The 22,711-nt window shown below is 36.4% G+C and overlaps 1 protein-coding gene across 3 annotated transcripts in view; it reads left to right on the forward strand.

Annotated features, from left to right (window-relative positions):
- ITPR2 (inositol 1,4,5-trisphosphate receptor type 2) overlaps positions 1-22,711 on the forward strand; it is a 523,170-nt gene that overhangs the window by 426,184 nt on the left and 74,275 nt on the right. For all 3 annotated transcript variants that reach the window (XM_065887013.1, XM_065887016.1, XM_065887015.1), the window contains 3 exons: positions 3,660-3,835; positions 15,333-15,497; positions 18,745-18,940. In XM_065887013.1, the coding sequence (XP_065743085.1) occupies positions 3,660-3,835; positions 15,333-15,497; positions 18,745-18,940 (537 nt within the window). The remainder of the gene's footprint in view (positions 1-3,659; positions 3,836-15,332; positions 15,498-18,744; positions 18,941-22,711) is intronic.

A 22,711-nucleotide genomic window follows, 5' to 3' on the forward strand; every position in this document is an offset into this window, starting at 1 on the left:
GAAGACTCTATCCAACTCTGAGGTTCCTGGTTTCTGGGTATAGAAGTTGATCACAAAAATCACCTAGTGAATCTTGGGCCGAAAAAAGACCTGTGGTCAAAATGGGCCACCTTTCCCAACCCCAGATCCTAATGCAAACTGCTCCGGAGTCACTGTGGCTGACGTGGCACAGGGAATGGGCTGAGTATGCTTTCTCCAAGGGTATTTTCCAGCCTGACCACACATGAGCTACTGGCAATCAGTTGTGCCCAGATCTCTGGTTCACACTTGGGTTGTAATGTTAACTGAGAGAATGGTGTCACCCTGCAACCAGGGTAGTAGTGAACAATAATTAAAGGGAGATACTTAGTGGGGAAAGTGATTCTCAGAGGATCAGCTTAGAAGGCACCCACCCTCCCAACCCCTACTGCAGATAATCTCCTTTCATTGCCAGGCTTTGCAGAGCTCTGAATTTCTTCAGGAATCCAGGGCTTATTTTGTGGCTGTAGGTTTTGGTCTGGGTTTCCATGTTTGGTTGATTGGTTTATAGGTTTAACATGTGCTTCTCTAAAAAAGAAACTTGTGCCAAAGTTGAGGAATGATGCTATGCTGGTTGTGGCTGAAGCCACAGCTGTTGATGCTAGAGAATCTCCGAGATGTCCACTCAGAAGTTGAGCGTTGCCATGCCAACCATCCCTGCCCAGTTTGGCAAAGGCAGCCTGTTAGCAGAGAAAAGTGCCGCCATGGGAATTTCTTATATCCAGATAGCATGTGACTTTTTAAGAATATTGTGTTCGAATTTGGGGTGTCATTCTTTTTTCCCTCAAGTGCTTTGTGTTAAAGAAAATAAGTTCTTCAGGGTGGTTTTAATGCATTCATCTTAATAACAACCATTGATGGAGTGTGGCTGGGTGCCAGGCACTGTGTTAGGCCCTAGAGATACAAAGGTTGGGAAGGTTGTCCTTGTCCTCAAGGAACTTAAAGTCTAGTTAAGGGATGAAGAAAGGAGTGAGGCGCAATAGTAAAGAACCCATAGATTTATCCGGTCTACTTTAGCTGGACTGAGGTGGGGGAAACAGGAAATTCTGAGGCTCTGCAAGAGGCAGAGCAATGAAGAGAGGGGAGTAATAAGCAGCAAGCTCTCTAAGTAAACGTATAAACGAGTCAGTTGAGGTAGATAGGAGAGGTGAATTGCCTTGAGGTCTCCAATTTTTCTACTTGAATTTTTTTTATGAAGGACAAACTTTATACTTTCTAACACTTAATATATAGAGGGAATTCTAAAAATGTTTTCTGTTACAAAAGTAATACATGCTCATTATAGAAAATTAATATAAAGTATTAAGAAGACAGTCCCCCCTTTCGACCCTTAATGGATAAAAACTGGCTTTGACAGTCTGTACTGTCTTCTCTAAAGTTTGTCAGAGAGTTTCAGTTTATTCTTTTAGCATCAAATCTTCAGCTAGAAAACAGTGTGATCATTCATATAGAATATGATTACAAATTATTGTCAAATGATAAAACTGTAAATTAATAGCCATTTTAAGTAACTTGTAAATTTATTTACTATTCACAAATACATATTTAACACTAAACTTTGTGCAAGGTACTAGGCTAGACACCATTTGAGTTCTCTCTACAAAGGGATCAAATACCCAGCTGTAAGTTCATGGTTATAATTTCATATTTAATCAAGGGGAAATCTCAGCAAGCCAGGTACTGTCTGGGAAGGAGTGGTCAAGATGTGGTTAGATGATCAGGCATTAGTGACAGTGCATGGTGTGACTATCAGTGCCAAAGCCGAGACTTTTAAAATAAGCATGTCACACCAAGTCATTGCTTATGAATTACGCTGAAGAGTCCAGTGAGTGGCTGAGAGTTGTGAAGCGTGCAAAGATGTTGGCAGTTTTAGTAAACTTAACAGTGAAGCTCCACAACTTGGGGAATTTATAACTGGAGACTTAGTTACTTACTCAAAACGAGCTCACAGGTTATGTTTCTGTTTATTCATCTCATCAGCAAATATTTATTTGTTACTGCCCGCTAGGCACTGGGACAGGCCCAGAGGTGGGCCTCACGCTGACAGAGCTCACTTTCTGATGGCACCCCAGTAAGCATGAGAGAACGTTGAAGGCATCATCCTCTCTGTGGCTCTTTCAGATCTGTGAAACCCGGGCAGCTGGTGGTCAGGCTATGTTTTGGTAGACATAGAGGGCTCACAAGCCAGCGTCTTAATAAACATGAGTTGGGTACCCATTTTGTTCGTGTTGCCAGAGGCCAGGAATGGAAGGTAATTTCCAGAGCAAGCAGCTTACCCCTTTTTTTCCCACCATCTTCAAAGTACTCTTATCAGATCATAAATCTGGTAAGCGGGCAGATCAGATCTTTCCTCCCAATCCTCTTTCATCACTGCTTGCTTTGAGAGATAACATAAGAACAACCTTGCAAGAGTAAACCTGTCTAAGCCAATGCTGCTCATTATCTGACTTTTGTTTTGTTTGTTTTTTAATGACTGACAGGATCTTCCTGCCTACTTTGGATCCATTAGCACTCACTATGAACTAAAGGCCTGTACAGAATTCACTGAACGAATCCAGATAATTCCATGGTGTCCATGATAATACAGAAACTCTGCACATCAGAGCACTCGTGGTGTTTGCATTCAGAAGTGAATTTTATAAATAATAAAAAGAGGTGTGGCCCAGAGAAATCACTAGTGGAAAATCTCTATTTTATTCTTTCCCCTCTGACTTCATCAGCCTAAAGACACGCGTCTGAGGTCTAATCAGCCCAAGAGTGTTGCCCTTTAATTTACTTCTGCAAATATAGCACCACATGACCTTCAGAGGGGGATTCTTTGAATCCCCATGTCAGAGCAAACGTCAATGAATTGTCCTTTTTTAAAAAGGAAATGTATTTTTGAACCCGTTTTAGGGCCATTTCTAAAGAAATTTTTGTCGTAATGGAGTTTAGTTTTGAAACATTTGGAACTTCTGTTTTCTGATGACGTAAATAGCTGAACATTTTTTTTAGATGTTGATTTGGCTTTTAAATACACACATATACATATGTATTCATACACATAAATACAGTTGTGTGTTTTAACAGTTAAAGCTTAGGTCTATTTCATTAAAGACTGGATATTCTACATTCTGAATTCTTTAGAGGAATCTATAATATAAAAACTTGATAATAATAAAACAGGACAAGGAATCTATAATATAAAATTTATAGAGGAATCTATAATATAAAAACTTGATAATAATAAAACAGGACAAGGTATGAGTTCACTGCCTGATTCCATATGATTTAGCTGAACATTTAGTGGTCATTAATCATAAATGTTGAATTAAGACTCCCAAGTGAGATACCTCTATCCAAAGTATTTAGCATGTAACTCCCGTAGGAGAGAAAGATGAACAAGTCTCCGACTTAATGAAAGGAGCGTTGACTAGTGAGTATTTAAGCAGCCTGGGATTCATCACAAACTTTCTGGAAATGTAATAATGAGTAATGTGTACAAAGACATTTCCTCTAAGTATACAGTGTGTAGAGTGGGTTATTTTGAAATCCACTGTTTTAGGGCTTATCTTGCTGTATTATATAAAGTAGACTGGCAAATATTTTAACATGTTCTAGTTTTGTTCTTAGTAAAAATAAACTCCTTCCACATTTTACAGGTACACTTTCACCGTTGTTCTCAGTTCTGCTTTGGATAGCAGTTGCAGTCTGCACATCTATGCTGTTTTTCTTCTCCAAGCCTGTGGGTATTCGGCCATTTCTTGTGTCAGTAATGCTCAGATCAATATATACAATAGGTCTTGGGCCTACGTTAATACTTCTTGGTGCAGCTAATGTAAGTACTTTACTTAGCTTTCTACTGTTCTGGATTAATTAAAAGTGTACTAAATATAAAAATGTAACTCTATGCTTTAACTCTGTATATACAGTAAATTCTAATTCATTGTGAGTCCGAGTTAATCAGAGTTTAACTTGTACCTTTTTTATTGACTTTTGAGAGAAAGGAAAAATGGCAAGTGAGGGGCTTCCCTGGTGGCTCAGTGGTTGGGTTCGTGCCCCGGTCCGGGAGGATCCCGCATGCCGTGGAGCGGCTCGGCCCGTGGGCCATGGCCGCTGGGCCTGCGCGTCTGGAGCCTGTGCTCCGCGGCGGGAGGGGCCGCAACAGTGAGGGGCCCGCGTACCGCAAAAAAAAAAAAAAAAAAAAAATGGCAAGTGAAAATTTGATATATTTAAGATGGTAGCATTTGGAGCATGACCCAGTTCTGCAGTCAATTTAATCCAATTCAGTTTTAATGCCTTTGGCATCCTATATGGGCAGCTATTGACAAAATTAACTCTGAGCCACTGAGCCACTGTTAACATCCTAAAGTAACTTCTAAATCATCCGAGAAAGATTAAATTATATTCAGCAGAATATTAGAAGTGAATAATACCTTTTATAAAATGACCAAAAGAAAAGGGTTGCTGTAAGAAAAAATATGAAGTTGGACTCTTTTTATGAGAACAAAACCTATTAACTTGTGAAAGGCATAGATGAGATTTTTTTTTCCACTAATTTTTTTTTTTAATTTTGAAATATTAGAGCAAGGGCATACATTTCACAACTTGAGCTAAGTAGGTTTAGAATAAGTAAGCCAGACTACTATTGCAAATAGCAGTAATTTTGCCCAAGAGATAAAATCTTAAAGGGACTAGACAACTTTTTGTATGGCACAGCTAACAAGGGATGTTAGGAAATGGTAAATTACCAGGTTGATGAAAGAACATGTGGCAGGTAAATAAATCTTGCTAATATGTCTGCTCAATAGCTAAGCACTTTCTATATTTTTTCCTGGGTTTCTAACATAATATCCTATATTCTGGTGTCTGTATATCTGTATCTGGTATCTCCCCTACTGCATTATATAGTTCATAAGACTAATGATTGATCATTCAATGTCTGGAACATCATTGGTATTCAACAAATATTTCTTAATTAAATTAACTAATGAATGAGTGAGAGATTATCTTTGTATTCTTATATTTACAGTGCCTTGCACATAAAAAACAGGTGGCAAATATATATGGAAAATGAAATAATCAGCCAAACTTTTGAGAACTATAAAACCAAGCTAGTATGGCCAAATCTATGTTTCTGACCCCTATTATAGTATTACATATAATATTATACATTATAATATTATAATTCTTCAAAAACTGGGCATGATATATATGACAGATATATACATATATATGTGATGGATACATATATATATACATATATATATGTGACAGATATATTTATATGTTTATATATATTAAATGATTACATTCAGGTCACCAAGTTACCAATTATTCCTCAATCATTGTAAATAAAGGGAAGTGTACTATACATACAAAGGGCTCTATCAGTAAAGAATTCTGTAAAGTACCAAATATGTTATTCTGTAAGTTTCTTGAGGGCAGGGGTTGTCACATTCATAGATATAATCCTGTCTACCTCACTCACTCCCTACCCCCTTTTTCTCCACCTTAATGCCTAGCACTTAAACATTCAAAAATTGTTTACATGAACTGAACTAGTACTTTTGGTGCTTTGGAAATAAGCTAATTTTGTGAAATTTCCAACCGAGTGAATTAAGGAATCTTCATGAATTTATCTGATTTTCTCTAAGCCTATTACTGCATCCAGCTTATTATTTTTTCTTTAAAAAATACATTGACTATTGAACCCAATTATTTGAAGAAACAAATAATATTTCTAAACTGATAACTGATCCTCAATAAGACATTAATCCAAGCGAGAAAATCCAAATTTGATAAATGAAATAATAGCTAGACAGAATTAGACCAAAATAACAGCATTTATTGGGTCTCTGTTATCTAATAGACAATGATAATAATAGAGGATTTGTGGTTCTTGCCATCCAGAAGCTTTAAGGATATATAAAGAGGTACGGAATAACATTTTAAAATCTATTGGAAAAGCCAAAAACATTGGGAGAATTTTTCTTTTGCCCCTCATGGGACAGGATAAAAAGATAACTTCTGCCTGGTTTGGTGAGAATAGTTCCACTATAAGTAATGACTATTCATCACCAGAGGGCAGACAGCAGAAGCAAGAAGAGCTACAATCCTGCAGCCTGTGGAATGAAAACTACATTCACAGAAAGACAGACAAAATGAAAAGGCAGAGAAATATATACCAGATGAAAGAAAAAGATAAAACACCAGAAAACCAATTAAATGAAGTGGAGATAGGCAACCTTCCCGAAAAAGAATTCAGAATAATGATAGTGAAGACGATCCAGGACGTAAGAAAAAAAATGAAGGCAAAGATTGAGAAGATGCAAAAAATGTTTAACAAAGACCTAGAAGAATTAAAGAACAAACAAACAGAGATGAACAATACAATAACTGAAATGAAAAATGCACTAGAAGGGAATCAATAGCAGAAAAACTGAGGCAGAAGAATGGACAAGTGACCTGGAAGACAGAACAATGGAAATCACTGCCATGGAACAGAGTAGAGAAAAAAGAATGAAAAGAAATGAAGACAGCCTAAGAGACCTCTGGGACAACATTAAATGCACCCACGTTCAATGTACCAACATTCGCATTATTGGGGTTCCAGAAGGAGAAGAGAGAGATACAGAACCTGAGAAAATATTTGAAGAGATCATAGTTGAAAACTTCCCTAATACCAGAAATGAAATAGCCACCCAGGTCCAGGAAGCACAGAGAGTCCCAGGCAGCATGAACCCAAGGAGAACCACACCGAGACACATAGTAATTAAACTGACAAAACTTAAAGACAGATTATTAAAAGCAAAAAGGGAAAAATGACAAATTACATACAAGGGAACTCCCATAAGGTTAACAGCTGATTTCTCAGCAGAAAATATACAAGCCAGAAGGGAGTGGCATGATATATTTAAAGTGATGAAAGGGAAGAACCTACAACCAAGATTACTCTACCCAGCTAGGATCTCATTCAGATTCGATGGAGAAATCAAAAGCTTTACAGACAAGCAAAAGCTAAGGGAATTCAGCACCACCAAACCGGCTCTACAAAAAACGCTAAAGGAACTTCTCTAAGTGGGAAACACAAGAGAAGAAAAGGACCTACAAAAACAAACCCAAAACAATTAAGAAAATAGTCATAGGAACATACATATCAATAATTACCTTACACGTGAATGGATTAAATGCTCCAACCAAAAGACACAGGCTCGCTGAATGGATGCAAAAGCAAGACCCATATATATGCTGTCTACAAGAGACCCACTTCAGACCTAGGGACACATACAGACTGAAAGTGAGGGGATGGAAAAAGATTTTCCATGCAAATGGAAATCAAAAGAAATCTGGAGTAGCAATACTCGTATCAGATAAAATAGACTTTAAAATAAAGACTGTTACAAGAGACAAGGAAGGACACTACATAATGATCAAGGGATCAATCCAAGAAGAAGATATAACAATTATAAATATATATGTACCCAACATAGGAGCACCTCAATGCATAAGGCAAATAAATGCTAACAGCTATAAAAGAGGAAATCAACAGTAACACAATAATAGTGGGGGACTTTAACACCTCACTTACACCAATGGACAGATCATCCAGACAGAATATTAATAAGGAAACACAAGCTTTAAATGACACAATAGACCATATAGATTTAATTGATATTTATAGGACATTCCATCTGAAAACAGCAGATTACACTTTCTTCTCAGATGCAAACAGAAGTCCAGGGCCAGATGGCTTCACAGGTGAATTCTATCAAACATTTAGAGAACAGCTAACACCCATCCTTCTCAAACTCTTCCAAACAATTGCAGAGGAAGGAACACTCCCAAACTCTTTCTACGAGGCACCATCACCCTGATACTAAAACCGGACAAAGATACTACAAAAAAAGAAAATTACAGACCAATATCACTGATGAATGTAGATGCAAAAATCCTCAACAAAATACTAGCAAATAGAATCCAACAACACATTAAAAGGATCATACACCATGATCAAGTGGGATTTATCCCAGGTATGCAAAGATTCTTCAATATACGGAAATCAATCAATGTGATACACCATATTAACAAATTGAAGAATGAAAACCATGTGATCATCTCAATAGATGCAGAAAAGGCTTTTGACAAAATTCAACACCCACTTATGATAAACACTTTCCAGAAAGTGGGATAGAGGGAACCTCCTACCTCAACATAATAAAGGCCATATGCGACAATCCCACAGCCAACGTCATTCTCAATGGTGAAAACTGAAAGCATTTCCACTAAGAACAAGAACAAGACAAGGATGTCCACTATTGCCACTCTTATTCAACATAGTTTTGGAAGTCCTAGCCAAAGCAATCAGAGAAAAAAAAAATAAATAAAAGGAATCCAAGTTGGAAAAGAAGTAAAACTGTCACTGTTTGCAGATGACATGATACTATACGTAACTAATCCTAAAGATGCCATCAGAAAACTACTAGAGCTAATCAATGAATTTGGTAAAGTTTCAGGATACAAAATTAATGCACAGAAATCTCTTGCATTCCTATACTCTAAAAACGAAAGATCAGAAAGAGAAATTAAGGAAACAATCCCATTCACCACTGCAACAAAAAGAATAAAATACCTAGGAATAAACCTACCTAAGAGGTAAAAGACCTATACTCAGAAAAACATAATACACTGATGAAAGATATCAAAGATGACAAACAGTTGGAGAGATATACCATTTCGTGGATTGGAAGAATCAATATTGTGAAAATGACTATACTATACTACCCAAAGCAATCTACAGATTCAGTGCAATCCCTATCAAATTACCAATGGCATTTTTTACAGAACTAGAACAAAAAATCTTAAAATTTGTATGGAGACACAAAAGGCCCCGAACAACCAAAGCAATCTTGAGGGGAAAAAAACAGAGCTGGAGGAATCAGACTCCCTGACTTCAGACTATACGATAAAGCTACAGTCATCAAGACAATATGGTACTGGCACAAAAACAGAAATATAGATCAATGGAACAAGATAGATAGCCCAGAGATAAACCCATGCACCTATGGTCAACTAATCTATGACAAAGGAGGCAAGGATATACAATGGAGAAGACAGTCTCTTCAATAAGTGGTGCCTGGAAAACTGGACAGCTACATGTAAAAGAGTGAAATTAGAACATTCTGTAACACCATACACAAAAATAAACTCAAAACGAATTAAAGACCTAAATGTAAGACTGGACACTATAAAACTCTTAGAGGAAACCATAGGAAGAACACTCTTTGACATAAATCACAGCAAGATCTTTTTTGACCCACCTCCTAGAGTAATGGAAATAAAAACAAAAATAAACAAATGGGACCTAACGAAACTTAAAAGCTTTTACACAGCAAAGGAAACCATAAACAAGACGAAAAGACAACCCTCAGAATGGGAGAAAATATTTGCAAACAAAGCAACGGACAAAGGATTAATTTCCAAAAAATATAAACAGCTCATGCAGCTCAAATATTAAAAAAACAAACAACCCAATCAAAAAATGGCCAAAGACCTAAATAGACATTTCTCCAAAGAAGACATACAGATGGCCAAGAAGCACATGAAAAGCTGCTCAACATCACTAATTATTAGAGAAATGCAAATCAAAACTACAATGCGGTATCACTTCACACCAGTTAGAATGGGCATCCTAAGAAAATCTACAAACAATTAATGCTGGAGAGGGTGTGGAGAAAAGGGAACCTTCTTGTGCTGTTGGTGGGAATGAAACTGATACAGCCACTATGAAGAACAGTATGGAGGTTCCTTAAGAAGCTAAATATAGAGCTACCATACGACCCAGCAATCCCACTACTGGGCATATACCCTGAGAAGACCATAATTCAAAAAGACACATGCACCCCAGTATTCATTGCAGCACTGTTTACAATAGCCAGGTCATAGAAGCAACCTGAATGCCCATGACAGTTGAATGGATAAAGAAAATATGGTACATATATACAATGGAATATTTCTCAGCCATAAAAAGGAATGATACTGGGTCATTTTTAGAGACATAGATGGACCTAGAGACTGTCCAACAGAGTGAAGTTAAGTCAGAAAGAGAAAAACAAATATTGTATATTAATGCATATATGTGAAATCTAGAAAATTGGTACAGATCAACCGGTTTGCAAGGCAAAAATAGAGACACAGATGTAGAGAACAAATGTATGGACACCAAGAGGGCAAAGCGCGGTGGGGGGTGGGGGTGGGATGAATTGGGAGATTGGGATTGACATGTATACACTAATATGTATAAAATGGATTACTAATAAGAACCTGCTGTGTAAAATAAATTAATTAATTAATTTAATTTAATTTAAGAAAATAACTTCTTAAGAGCAGCAAGTGTTATACTTTAATTTCTGCCTGAGAAGAAATCTACATGGAGATATAATTTTCTTATTAACTATGTGAATCTGTGGGTAGTCTAATAGCCTTCACAGCATAAAACACTCGTTTGCACAGTCCCCAAATGATACATTATGATCTGCCTGTCCAGGGCATTTTGACCAAAGAAAATATTAGTTTTGATTTGGGACAAATTGAATGGAATAATTGTAATTTTGTTATGATAGATATTGATAGAAGAGTTTTTACCTATAGTTTTGATACTGTACAGATTAATAAAAACATTTTAGCAAATATCATTTACCTTAACGTTTAACATAACAGGCTCATTACAGAGCTGTCTATGGTTTACCATTTCCTAGGAGGTAGGAAAAAAAAGAAAACATAAATCAATCATGTTTTTCCCTTAGATTTTAACGTATTTATTAACTTAATTTACACTTAAAACTTTGCATTGTGTAACAGGTGGAACTATAATTGCTAAAGTTATAGGTATCAGAAACAGGGAAAAATTGTCTACCTGAGAGTTAAGCCTTAATGAGCATCAGAATTCCAGACCTTAGGTAAATAGCAAGCCTCTGAATTCCGTTCTTGTCGTCAGTGAAATGAAGATATTAAAACCTAGCCTGTCCTCATCGGGTTGTTGAGAAGATCAGTTCAGAAGATTAGTATGAAGATTTAGAAAAGAACAATAGTATGATAATGATAGCAATAAAGGCTGCCATTTACTGGTACCTAATACATGAAGTAGGATTTAATTGTGAAACATTGCTGTCATGATCGTAAAAGTGTTTGTATTTTGGTTCACAGGGACTTGTTTGTTTCTGACTCAGTGTCTTTAACAGTGTTAAGCAAATACAGCAAGTCCTTTTTTTGGTAAAGGAATCAAGTGGGAGGAGAAAACCTCAATCTATATTCTGAGCACTTAGTATTCTCAGTTTCTGCTTCTTATGATGCTTCATCTTTATCATCTTTGCTAGTTTCTAAAAAATCTGTATTTAGCTTGCAGCTTGCTTCTCTGTCTTGTCTCGGGGGTTACCTCAATACTTGAGTTGTTTTTAAAAATTCAAATGTTCTTCTCTGTTATAAAAGCATATCTTATAACCCAGTACAGCTTTCTTCCCACCTCTACGTTCCATTTTTAGTTATTGCTAATGAAAATTAACATTATTTTGGCAAATATAAACACATTTTATCAGTTTGGGATCACTTAATATGTTTTCAAACCATCAAACTTATTTGTAAATCTCATTTTAATAATGATAGTATTAACCAGTTATATGGCTGTTATATAATTTATTTAACCGTTTCATTAATTCTTATTGTTTAGATTTTTATAATAAATAATACGATAAACACCTGTGAAATATATTGAGTCAAAACATTCATATTCTCGTCCTTTCTTTCTCACACACACACATACACACACACACAGACATACACTCCCTGTTTTTCATATAACACAGTCACTGATGCTCCCACTTCTGATACTCAGTTGCAGAAACAGAAAACCGCCCCAGTGCTGGGAGAATACTAGCACGTGTTGAATTTAGTAAGAGACACTACAGTTTATACCACCCTCGTTTACTGTACTGTTTTGCTGGCAATTTAAAAGATTTCTTGGGTGATTTTGACTACATGACAATTTTGCCTCACGCTTTGACTGTAGAACCTTATCCTGCCCAAGATGTAACATCACTGAAATGGAGATTGTTGAATCAGATAATCTGATTTTTTAGTAAGAAGGTTGATGAATATATAGTAATATAGTTAAACTGCAGTTTAAGACAATAGATTCAATATTACTTTTTAATAAATAGTAGACAATCTTTTCTGCTATAATTATTGTTGGAAAATAAATAGGAACAATGTAAGATGGGGATAGGATTATTGATCAGGGACATAGAACCAAATAAGACAAAAAGGATTATATAAAGGCAGCTATACATTTCTGAGATCACATAAAATAGCAAACTTGAAGGGACACCACATAGAATTCTAGAGCTGTGAGGCACCTTAAGGCTTATTCCCTTCTAGTCATTTCATTTTAGAAATGAGTGTATACATCCTATAGACACCAGGAGGATTTAGCTAAGTAATTAGTGCCAGAGCCAAGACTGGAACCCTGATGGCCCAGCTTCTAAGCCAGGGTCTTCCCACTATACTGCTCTGTTTAAAAAAAGTCCTGCAAAGGCATACCAATGAAATATAAAGTATCTATGAAAATATTACTATACTGTATAATTAATTTACCTAGTTAAAATTAATGAATTTGTTTTAGTATACATTGATTAACAAACGAACATTCATTTTTCTGTTTTGGAAGACCATCATTTGGATGATGTGTCACTTTTAAAAGGCTGTACAGAGAGCTTACATTGCTGCTGTTTCCCTCCCCAACCTGCCACTTTTTCCCCCAACCTTCACACAATTTATCCTATTCTCAATGAAAAATATATCAAGGGCAGCTTTGAAGAATAGATGGAGAAAGAAAAAAGTAGAAGGGACGGTTGTGATCATTTATATCGGTATTTGTGTGCTGACTCGAGGGTCCTTCCAACACCAGTTCAGAAGATGGCCTTTTAACCACCTTGCTCAGTTCCCACACCCCCCGTTTATTTTCGCCCACATGAACGCTTGCCACAGAAGCAATGATCGCCTACATAATGGTATTGACAAACGAAGGACTGGTTAGACAATGTCAAGTAAGTCATGACATGAAATGGGAGAATGTTTTTGTAACTTCTTCATTTCCATAAATATTCCCAGCTTTCATGGAAAATGCTCAATAAAACCAATTTGCAAATTTCCAGGTCATGCATCAGGAAAAACCAGCGTTCAAGTTCTTTCTTACCCAAATCATTTATACTTACACTTATTTCTTCATGGTATGAATACTTCAAAATTAAAAGACAGTTTCCTTGTTTCTGATCTCTGCAGAAATAGGTGGCTGCCGCTACCAGCATTGGCTCCATCAAGAGAAAAGGAGCATATTCATCAATATGAAGCTTTAGGTCAAGGTTCAAAAAAATTAACCTGAAACAAATAAGGCGAATCTTTCTTTTTCGTGCAAGAATGGCAGAGGCCCTTTTAGGCAGAAGTGTGTCCTTGCTTTTGCATTATTTGAGAATTGAACTATATTGCTCTTGAGAACCTGAATTCAATGTATCCCTTTTCCTATAAGTATATAGGACTTATAGTTTTCCTGCATAATTTTTTTATGACTCAAATACACATTTAAACAATTTGTCTTCAACATATAATTCATCCTTCTGAAAAGTCATAATTTTAATTTTATTTTTTATAGAACTTCTTATTTCTATTTCATATTGATGATATGGGTGAATGAATTAAACTTGCTTTTGGATAGTAAACATAAAGACATCCATTAATACAGTAGCTATATTTAATAGTAATGTAAAGGTACGATGATGTAACACTAAATAGTGAAGTAAGACTTTCTATTGAACATCATTCAAGTTAACAAGATGATGAAATTGATAATATCTATTATTGAGAGGATATTTAATTAACATGGGGCAAACTTAGGAAAGGTTTGAAGTTTTTAATTGCTATGTTGTTGACTTGGTTTGGTTATCTTCACAACGTGCAATGATTAACCATTTCTCATTTTATCTGTGTTGATTTGGATTTCAGAAAGTGGAAGGAAAAGGTTTTTCCAACCTCTCAAATTTTACTTCTGCCCAAAGTGTTGCGCTCCTTCTTTTGTTATTTAAAATCATTCCATAAGGCAGTTTCTTTCATATACATGGAAAAAAATCTGTGATGTTGCAAAGAGCAAGCTGTCTTCCCAAAGTTAGGTTTGGACATATAAAAACAAATATGATACCATTGCCAAAGAACCTCAGTATAAATTTCTGTATTCTGTATTTAAATTTCTATACTTAAATTTCTGTATTTAAATGTATTTTTAATTTGAATACTCTACATCAGCGGTCCCCAACCTTTTTGGCACCAGGGACCGGTTTTGTGGAAGACACTTTTTCCACGGACCGGGGTTGGGGGGAATGGTTCAGGCGGTAATGGGAGTGATGGGGAGCTATGGGGAGCGGCAGATGAAGCTTCCCTCGCTGGCCTGCCGCTCACCTCCTGCTGTGCCACCCGGTTCCTAACAGTCCGCAGACTGGTACCAGTCCACAGCCTGGGGATTGGGGACCCCTGCTCTGCATGGTACCAAGCATAATAAACACTCCAAAACGTTTACTGAATAATTACCATACATAGGACTTAGAAGATACATCCAAGTATTATATTTATTTTAATCTAGGTAGAGAAGTATATTTATATTTTTTATGAATGTAGAGTAAATTAAATACAAAAATAATTTTTAATGGCCTACTTGTTTAAAATAATATTCAGTAGAGAAAGCCCAGGATAAAAAATCGAGGACAAATCTCTGGAGGTTTTCTGAAAATATATTTTTCTATTTCATTTATAGTATAATAATAAAAACATTGCATTATTACTTTTAATATGGAAAATATAATGAGTAATATTTCAAGAGTCATTGTACTAAGGGCTTCATATTCATTATGAATTATTTAATTCCTTGAAGAGTTCTATGAGGTGGGAATTCCTTTATTCCAATTTTTGAGAAGAAACAACCAAGGCCTACAGTTGCATGGCCTAGGTCAGATAATAGTAGTGGGAAAACTAGCATTTAAATTCACGTCTGTCTTGATTGCAGAACTGGGACTCTTAATCGCTCTTCCTCTCTTTTCCTGGAACTGCAAAGAATACAGGGTTTGTCTCTATGGTGTTTACATGCAGATTTGTAAGCAGTGCTGAAAAATTACAAAATGAGAAATCATAAAAGAAAACCACAGACTTTGTGAATAATAGGTTTTGTCAATGACATGCTGTTTTTGTGAGTTTCAGAACAAATAAGACAGTAAAATCGAATCTTTTCCTCCCTTTAGCTTTGTAATAAAATAGTATTTCTGGTGAGTTTTGTCGGAAATCGTGGCACGTTCACCCGAGGGTACCGAGCGGTCATCCTGGATATGGCCTTTCTCTACCATGTAGCATATGTCCTGGTTTGCATGCTGGGCCTCTTTGTTCACGAATTCTTCTATAGCTTCCTGGTGAGTACATCTCTATGTGGATAGTCACTGCTGAAAAAAATACATAATGCTGCTGCTTCTTATGCTTCTTCCTTTGATTTTTTTTTTTTAAGCAGAGTCTGGCATTTAGGACAAATTATGTTATTTTTAGACTTGCCTAGGAAAATCATGCATTATTATTATTTTTAGTCTTTTTCTCTGAGAAACGACATAGGTGGTACAATTCTTTATTTTCTCTCTGAGACCCATCTCTTGACCCAGGCTTTGTATAGCAGGCTGCTTTGGGTTTCAGCCAAGTCATATTTCCCTTAGAGATTCTTCAACAAGGAAAGGGATACACTTTCTTGGTACTGAATTCATTGTATTTATTTATAACAGCAAATATTTTGTGTATCTTTAGAATGGCATATAAATAAAATGAAGGGGAAAGCCAACTTAGCAAAAAGACGATGAGTTGTTTTAAGGGCAGTCTTAGATTTAATATGTTGTTGTTGTTAAGCTTATTTACATATATCTATTCATTAAGTGGATTTTCAGATTTCTTCTAAAGCTGCATTTTGGTTTTGGTTTTGGTTTTTTGCTGGTTATCAGTTTTCCTTCCTACGTATATGTTCTGTAGCTATAAACCAGGAGAGGAGTCAATACAAGTATACGATAATGTTTTGAAACTCAGAGCATTACCAGGTTAGCATCATGATGCCAGAGGAACAATTTATTCATATCTTCAGCTCACAGTTGGTATGCAGAGGAGGACACTACCCAATAAAATAATCCCTGAAAACAAGCTGAAGATCTAAAAACATTATGCTGACCTGGTTTGCTTGGGTCATGAGGGGCAAATTCATTGCCTCCTGCTTCCCTGTGACCTAGCTCACCCATGTAGGAAGATTAAGTAAGAAACTAATTTTCTGTTTACCCTAAAACACTTGAAAGAGCCACAGTGAAGAGCGGATTTGTCCCTTATCAACATAAGGATACAAAATTATCTTCCAGGCAGCTAAGTTAGATTAGTATTCAGCCAGTTAAGTTAGATTAGTATTCGGCCATCAAAAGTAGACTTTTTTTTCTGATCCAAGGATCCTAATGAATTCCTTCTTTGCTCTAATTCACCACAAAAATTGCATTTTTTAAAATCTACCTATGATAGGTAAAGGTCTATTATACCCAGCTCTTTTCCCCGACTGTAATAAATATGTAATATTTATTATAATGTTTTTTGCTTCAACCTCCTTGTCTATAAAATGGATAGGGGTAATATGAGAGCCTAGTAATATCAAGACCCATTAAAGAAATAATATGAAAAACATGTGAAATGATACATGTAAATCTTTGTTACTTAAGGAAAGGTTTTTGACAAAATAAAGGTGTGTTTGAATTATTGTATGAGTTATTAATAGTAATGTTACTTTTAATTTATGTTAACCTTAATTTCCAGTTGCATTTTTCTCTCATCTTTTTCAAATCATACAACACTTATGCTAATTTGTTTTCATTGGGTTGGTTATAAAAAGGATATATTCCATTTTCATGTTTAGAGGGCTAGAAGAAAATTTTAATGGACGTAATATCAAAATGGTATTTAAATGTATTTTTTAAATATTTTTATGTTTTAAAAAATATATGAATTTGCATTCCCAGTTGTGTCCACAAATGCCAGTCCTTTAACCAGTAATAGGAACCACACTCTAGATTTTCCTTTGAGAAATAAACGGAAGGAACCGTTCACCTGTCCAACATCAATACCTTTGCATTCTCAAGATTCTGATTCCATGGGTATGGAATAGGGCCCAGGAATATGCATTTTCATCAAGTATCCTATGGGCTTCTGAAAACTATAAACTTTCATAAACTATCCAGAAATGATCTGGAACCATTTCCAGACCTTTTCTTTAAGCCACTGTTCAGCTGAGGGAAAATCTCCTTTCTGTCAACTAAATGCTTAAATAAGTGAAATAAGCCAGGTCAGTAATTTGGAAGCTGAACTTGCATTACTTAATTTGTCTTTAGGGAAGAATAAGGAATTTGCTTCTAAAGGTTGTATCTCCCTCCAGGAGATAAACAGATAGCAAAATAGTTAAACATATGTTTTCGTGTTTGACCGTCAAAAAACATCAGTGTCCTAAGGTGAGCAAACAAGTTAATATATTTATGGCAATTATTTGCAAGACTATAGTTAAATTGGAAAGTAACTGTATAAGCCTCAAAGCTCTGAAAGACAGAGTACAAGGCCCTGGTGTTTCTGAAGGGATGAGCGACACTGGTATTAATCATTTCAACCAGCTCAGAAATTGTAATCACTCCCCATAGATAGCAGAAAACAAACCCCGGTTATTCTAATATCAAAAATACTATTCATTTCTAAACTGATACTTAAGCCTTCATTAAAGTAACTGTTAATATTGCTTTTAACCAACTTTTAATAATGAAACATGTAGTTGCAAATGTATAATTTCAACTTTAAATATAGCAATAAATAAAATTGTTCTTAAAGTTGACTGCAGATAGCAAACACATACCTAGGTTCTTGACCAGTGCCTATGGATTGTCTACTGCTAAACACAAAATGGATAATAACCCATTATCCATAGAGGAAGTGAATTAACACTTGTGAATTATATTTCTGTTTATACTTCTGTTCCCAAAAGCATATACTAAAGTAATAGGTTCTGCCCTCAATCTACCTGTTTAGTAAGAAAGATGTTTGCATTTCTCAAATATTCTTAAATTTCATACCTTTTCTATTTTAGTGAGCTCATAAAATTGAATTCACGTCATTTCACCTCTAATCCCTTGATTAAACAATCCGTTGAATGAATCCTTCAATTATTCATCACTTAGTTCCCTAATTCAGCATTCTCATGTTAGCCATTTTACATATTCTAGAAGCAACTACAGAATATCAGAAAGGCTAAAAATAGGGAATAAGTAGCTAAGTTGATTATGTATCATATTACAATTTTTCTAAATTCAAATTTGAAGCTATGCTATTACCATATCTTAAAAAATTGATATTACATTGGTTATGAAACCAACATACGCACCTTATATATTGTGTTAGAGTTATCTTTATTGAAAAATAGTTTATTAACACATTCAAACTGGAGGAGAAATACATATTTTGGTTCATTTTTAAGTTGTTATTTATACTGTTATTCTCTCACAGGTAAATTAAAATGGCCTGCATTTGTATTTGTGATTACCTTTGTATTTATTCACCCTTTGCTTCATTGCATTTTTTTCCTTGTTTTTGTTCTCTTTGGTTTTGTAGCTTTTTGATTTAGTATATAGAGAAGAGACTCTGCTCAATGTCATAAAAAGTGTCACACGGAATGGCCGCTCCATTATTCTAACTGCAGTCCTCGCCCTCATCCTTGTCTACCTGTTTTCCATTATTGGATTCCTTTTTCTGAAGGATGACTTCACTATGGAGGTGGATAGGCTGAAAAACAGAACTCCCCTTACAGGTATTGCTGTTACCACTAAAGCAGCTTGCTCTGATGGCGGCTCTGACTGGTACATCTCTTGCTAAGAGGATCACAGATGAATGATGATGGAGGCAATGTTTTCTTCCATTCCTTTGAAAACATTTTCTTGTTCACTAAGAGCTCATGAGTGTGAAATACCCCTATGCTGTATGTTAGCTGACAGTGTGCATAGGAAAATCTTCATACAAGAAACGTCACCTGAGCTCAGTCTCAGTACAGAAGTTTCAACAGTGTTGACTGTACTCCCGGGGACAGTTGACAATTTCAGCGCAGGGTAATAGCTTTGGGATTCTTTCTCCTGGGGGATGTCTCCCCCAAGAACTTCCAGCATCATTCACAACCATTATTTCATACATGTTTGCTCACAGTACATTATATTATACTTGAATAGTTGAAAAGCATAAATGCTTTGATTTGGAAACCATCAGATAGTCAGAAAATATGCTATAGAAAAATGCTCAAAATATTGTCATTAAATGGCTCTGTCCGTGAATATGTGACTGTCAGAATTTCTGTATGATATTTATTTTTATTGTCTGACTGGTTAGACATCACCCATTTATACTCACTGTGATTCTTGTGGTATGAGGGGTGATTCTTTCCATCTCACTTTGGACTTTTTATATATTATGCTCCCTAATGGTTTCTTCTTTCCCCCTTTCCTACATTTTGTTGTTTTGGTTAAATTTTGTTCTTAAGTCTCTTTCCTCCTCTCCTGTTTTGCTGCATGGACATCGCAGTTCTGCACTTTGCTGGTAGTTTCTCTGGGTGATTCCACTGCCTATGGGTTGCAGAGACGGGAAACCACAAAACGACTCTCTCTTTCTTCAAACCATCAAATTTAAAAGTAGGATTTAATTAGTGGTGCTTTTAGAATATGGGACAATTAAGTGGCATTTAGATCTATTATTTAGTCTAAGTAATCAAGGCACGGAATAGAAACATCATATACATAGATGGAAAGTTATTAAACTTGAGACTGAATTTCAGACCTAGGTAGTAGTCTTTATTCACAGACACATGGTATATTTTTTGTTATGGCCTTTCTTTTTCTCCCTTAAATGTTACTTTGTCTAGAGTTTTATAGGTGTAAATATTTGGAGGAAAAGCTCATGTATATAAATACCCCCAAAACTCCACTTGTACTAAACTATCTGTGAATCATAAACTATCTGTTCTCAAAATTCTTTGTCTTAATTATTTACTAGGCATGATCACATTGAGTTATTCAGTACAGAGTGAGTCTGACACTGAAGCATCACAATTTCTGAATTCAAACGTGTACAGTCGTTATTGTTTTATGAATCTTGTAGTAAATAATTTTAATTGTGTCGTTTAAAAAGTAAATCAGTGTCCAGAGGAATGGATAAGGAAGATGTGGTACATACATACAATAGAATATTACTCATCCATAAAAAGGAACGAAATGGGGTCATTTGTAGAGATATAGATGGACCTAGAGGCTGTCATACAGAGTGAAGTAGGTCAGAAAGAGAAAAACAAATATTGTATATTAACACATATATGTGGAATCTGAAAAAATTGGTACAGGTAATCTTATTTACAAAGCTGAAATAGAGACACAGATGTCGAGAACAAACGTATGGATACCAAGGGGGATGGGGGTGGGGGATGAATTGGGAGATTGGGATTGACATATATATACTATTGATACTATGTATAAAATAGATAACTAATGAGAACCTACTGTATAGCACCGGGAACTCTACCCCGTGCTCTGTGGTGACCTAAATGAGAAGGAAATCCAAAAAAGAGGGGATACATGTGTACATATAGCTGATTCACTTTTCTGTACAGTATAAACTAACACAGTATTGTAAAGCAACTATACTCCAATAAAAAAAAGTAAGTTAGCGTCATTATATTATGAATACATTTTCTTTAGAAATATAAAAAAGTCTTCTTTCCTGTCTTTTACAAAATAGGAAGCACGAAAACTAAAATGTCAAGATCTTCACTAAAAATATTTATACATATTTATATAAAAAGTTAAACAAGAGAAAGCATTTGTAAATACTATAAAAATATGGCATGCAAGAACAGCTAACAAAGTTAAACTCCTGATTCTTCATAGACTGAGAGTTTTTGTTTCATAGAGAGTGTATGTGGTACCATGCCCTGGAAGAAGCACTCATATTTTCATAACATTTTAAATTTAATTCCTAATACTATATATTATGTCTGTGGATATGTAGCATAAAGCTTATTCTTTCAGTTATTGAAAACTATTTTCTCCCAAAGTTGAGTGAAATTATCAAACATAGCACATCTAGGGAGCAAGTGAAATTGGGTACACAGTTCTTCAGCGAATGTGAAGAAATCAGTGAACAAAGAGAGAAGGTTGAGGTTCTAGAGCTGAATGGCAGGTGCACCACAGATGGATATGAGAGCAGAGGACCAATAATTTGCAAATGGCCTTGGGAGTTTAGGACAATGCATATCCCACCTCTGACACCAGTGGAATCTGACTCTGTAGATGCAGGAGCCTGCACTTGACGGCGTTCAGGGGAATCCATGTCTTAGACAAGCCCAAGGAGTTGGCGGGAAGGTAGTGTTGACAAGCGGAGGTTCCAGTGTCTCTCCCACTGCCCCCTATTCCCCATACTCAGTGCTGCCCTCCTGTTTCTACCCTCATTTCCTCTCCCCAGAGAACGGCAGAAACTTCCCAGGTGGCTTCCCCCCGCTCAGCCTCTCTTCTGCTTGTGCAAGTCATTCACTCCTACCACGGTTCTGATTCTGTGTCTTACGGGTTTGAAAACTTTGCTGGGCCCTGGGCTGGCTGTGGGATGCTTGGTTTAAAATCATTAGCCTAGAAGCTCTGCTTTGTCTGTGCCTTTGCTGGCCTCTGTACCTTTTGTCATAGGATTGTACCTGGAATTGCCCCCTTTACCCTCTACCTCATCTTCCTGTGTGTAAATCCTGTCTCCTCTAGATGGATCCTTCTCCAAAAACCTTTGTTTTTTCCTTTCTAGAATTCACCTCTCCCTCTCTGAACGCACTACCTCACTTTACGCGTACCCCACTCCCTCCATTCAACTATAATTATGTCTGTACCTCTCTGTATTCCCTACTTGATTGTGGGTTCTCCAAGGCCCTGACTCCGAGTCCTCAGAGCTTAGCACGAAGTCAGTAAATATTAATTAAGGGAATGGCTCCTGGGGAACACTCAGGAACCCCACCTCTCTGACCACTTGATGCTCACTCCACCCCGTGATATACCCATCCTTTCTGCCATGCTGCCCCAGTCAGGGTGCGGGGAGGTAAAGTTTGCAGCTTCCCTTCCTCATGGACCCGAGCTCTCTCAGCTCCAGGGCTTGTGTTGGTGGCAACTCCGGGCCTGGTCTCTCTCCTCATCACACGTCCAAACTCCAGCCACCATTCCCCACTTCTGCCTTCGCCTCATCAAACAATCAGGCTAACCTTGGTGGGTGCTGCCCTGAAATGCACGTAAGTATTTCCTCAGTATATAAAAATGAACTTAATCCATTCCCTCCACCTTCTGGACTTTCCTTGGTGGCTCCATGTGAAAAACAGATTTGAGAGGAACGAACCTCTTCATGTTGTATTTGTTACTAACAACAAAATTTGTTATATGAAACTTGTTTTACACAGATAAGAAGGTTACTATTTACTTTTCTATCGGGGCCAGGGAGACAGGGGGTAAAGGTGGATCCTTGGGGACTAAGGAAGAAAAGATTCTGAACAGGGATCTGGCAGAAGATTCTTGTT

The sequence above is a fragment of the Phocoena phocoena genome, chromosome 11, assembly GCF_963924675.1.
Source record: "Phocoena phocoena chromosome 11, mPhoPho1.1, whole genome shotgun sequence".
In the NCBI taxonomy this organism is placed as follows: Eukaryota; Metazoa; Chordata; class Mammalia; order Artiodactyla; family Phocoenidae; genus Phocoena; species Phocoena phocoena.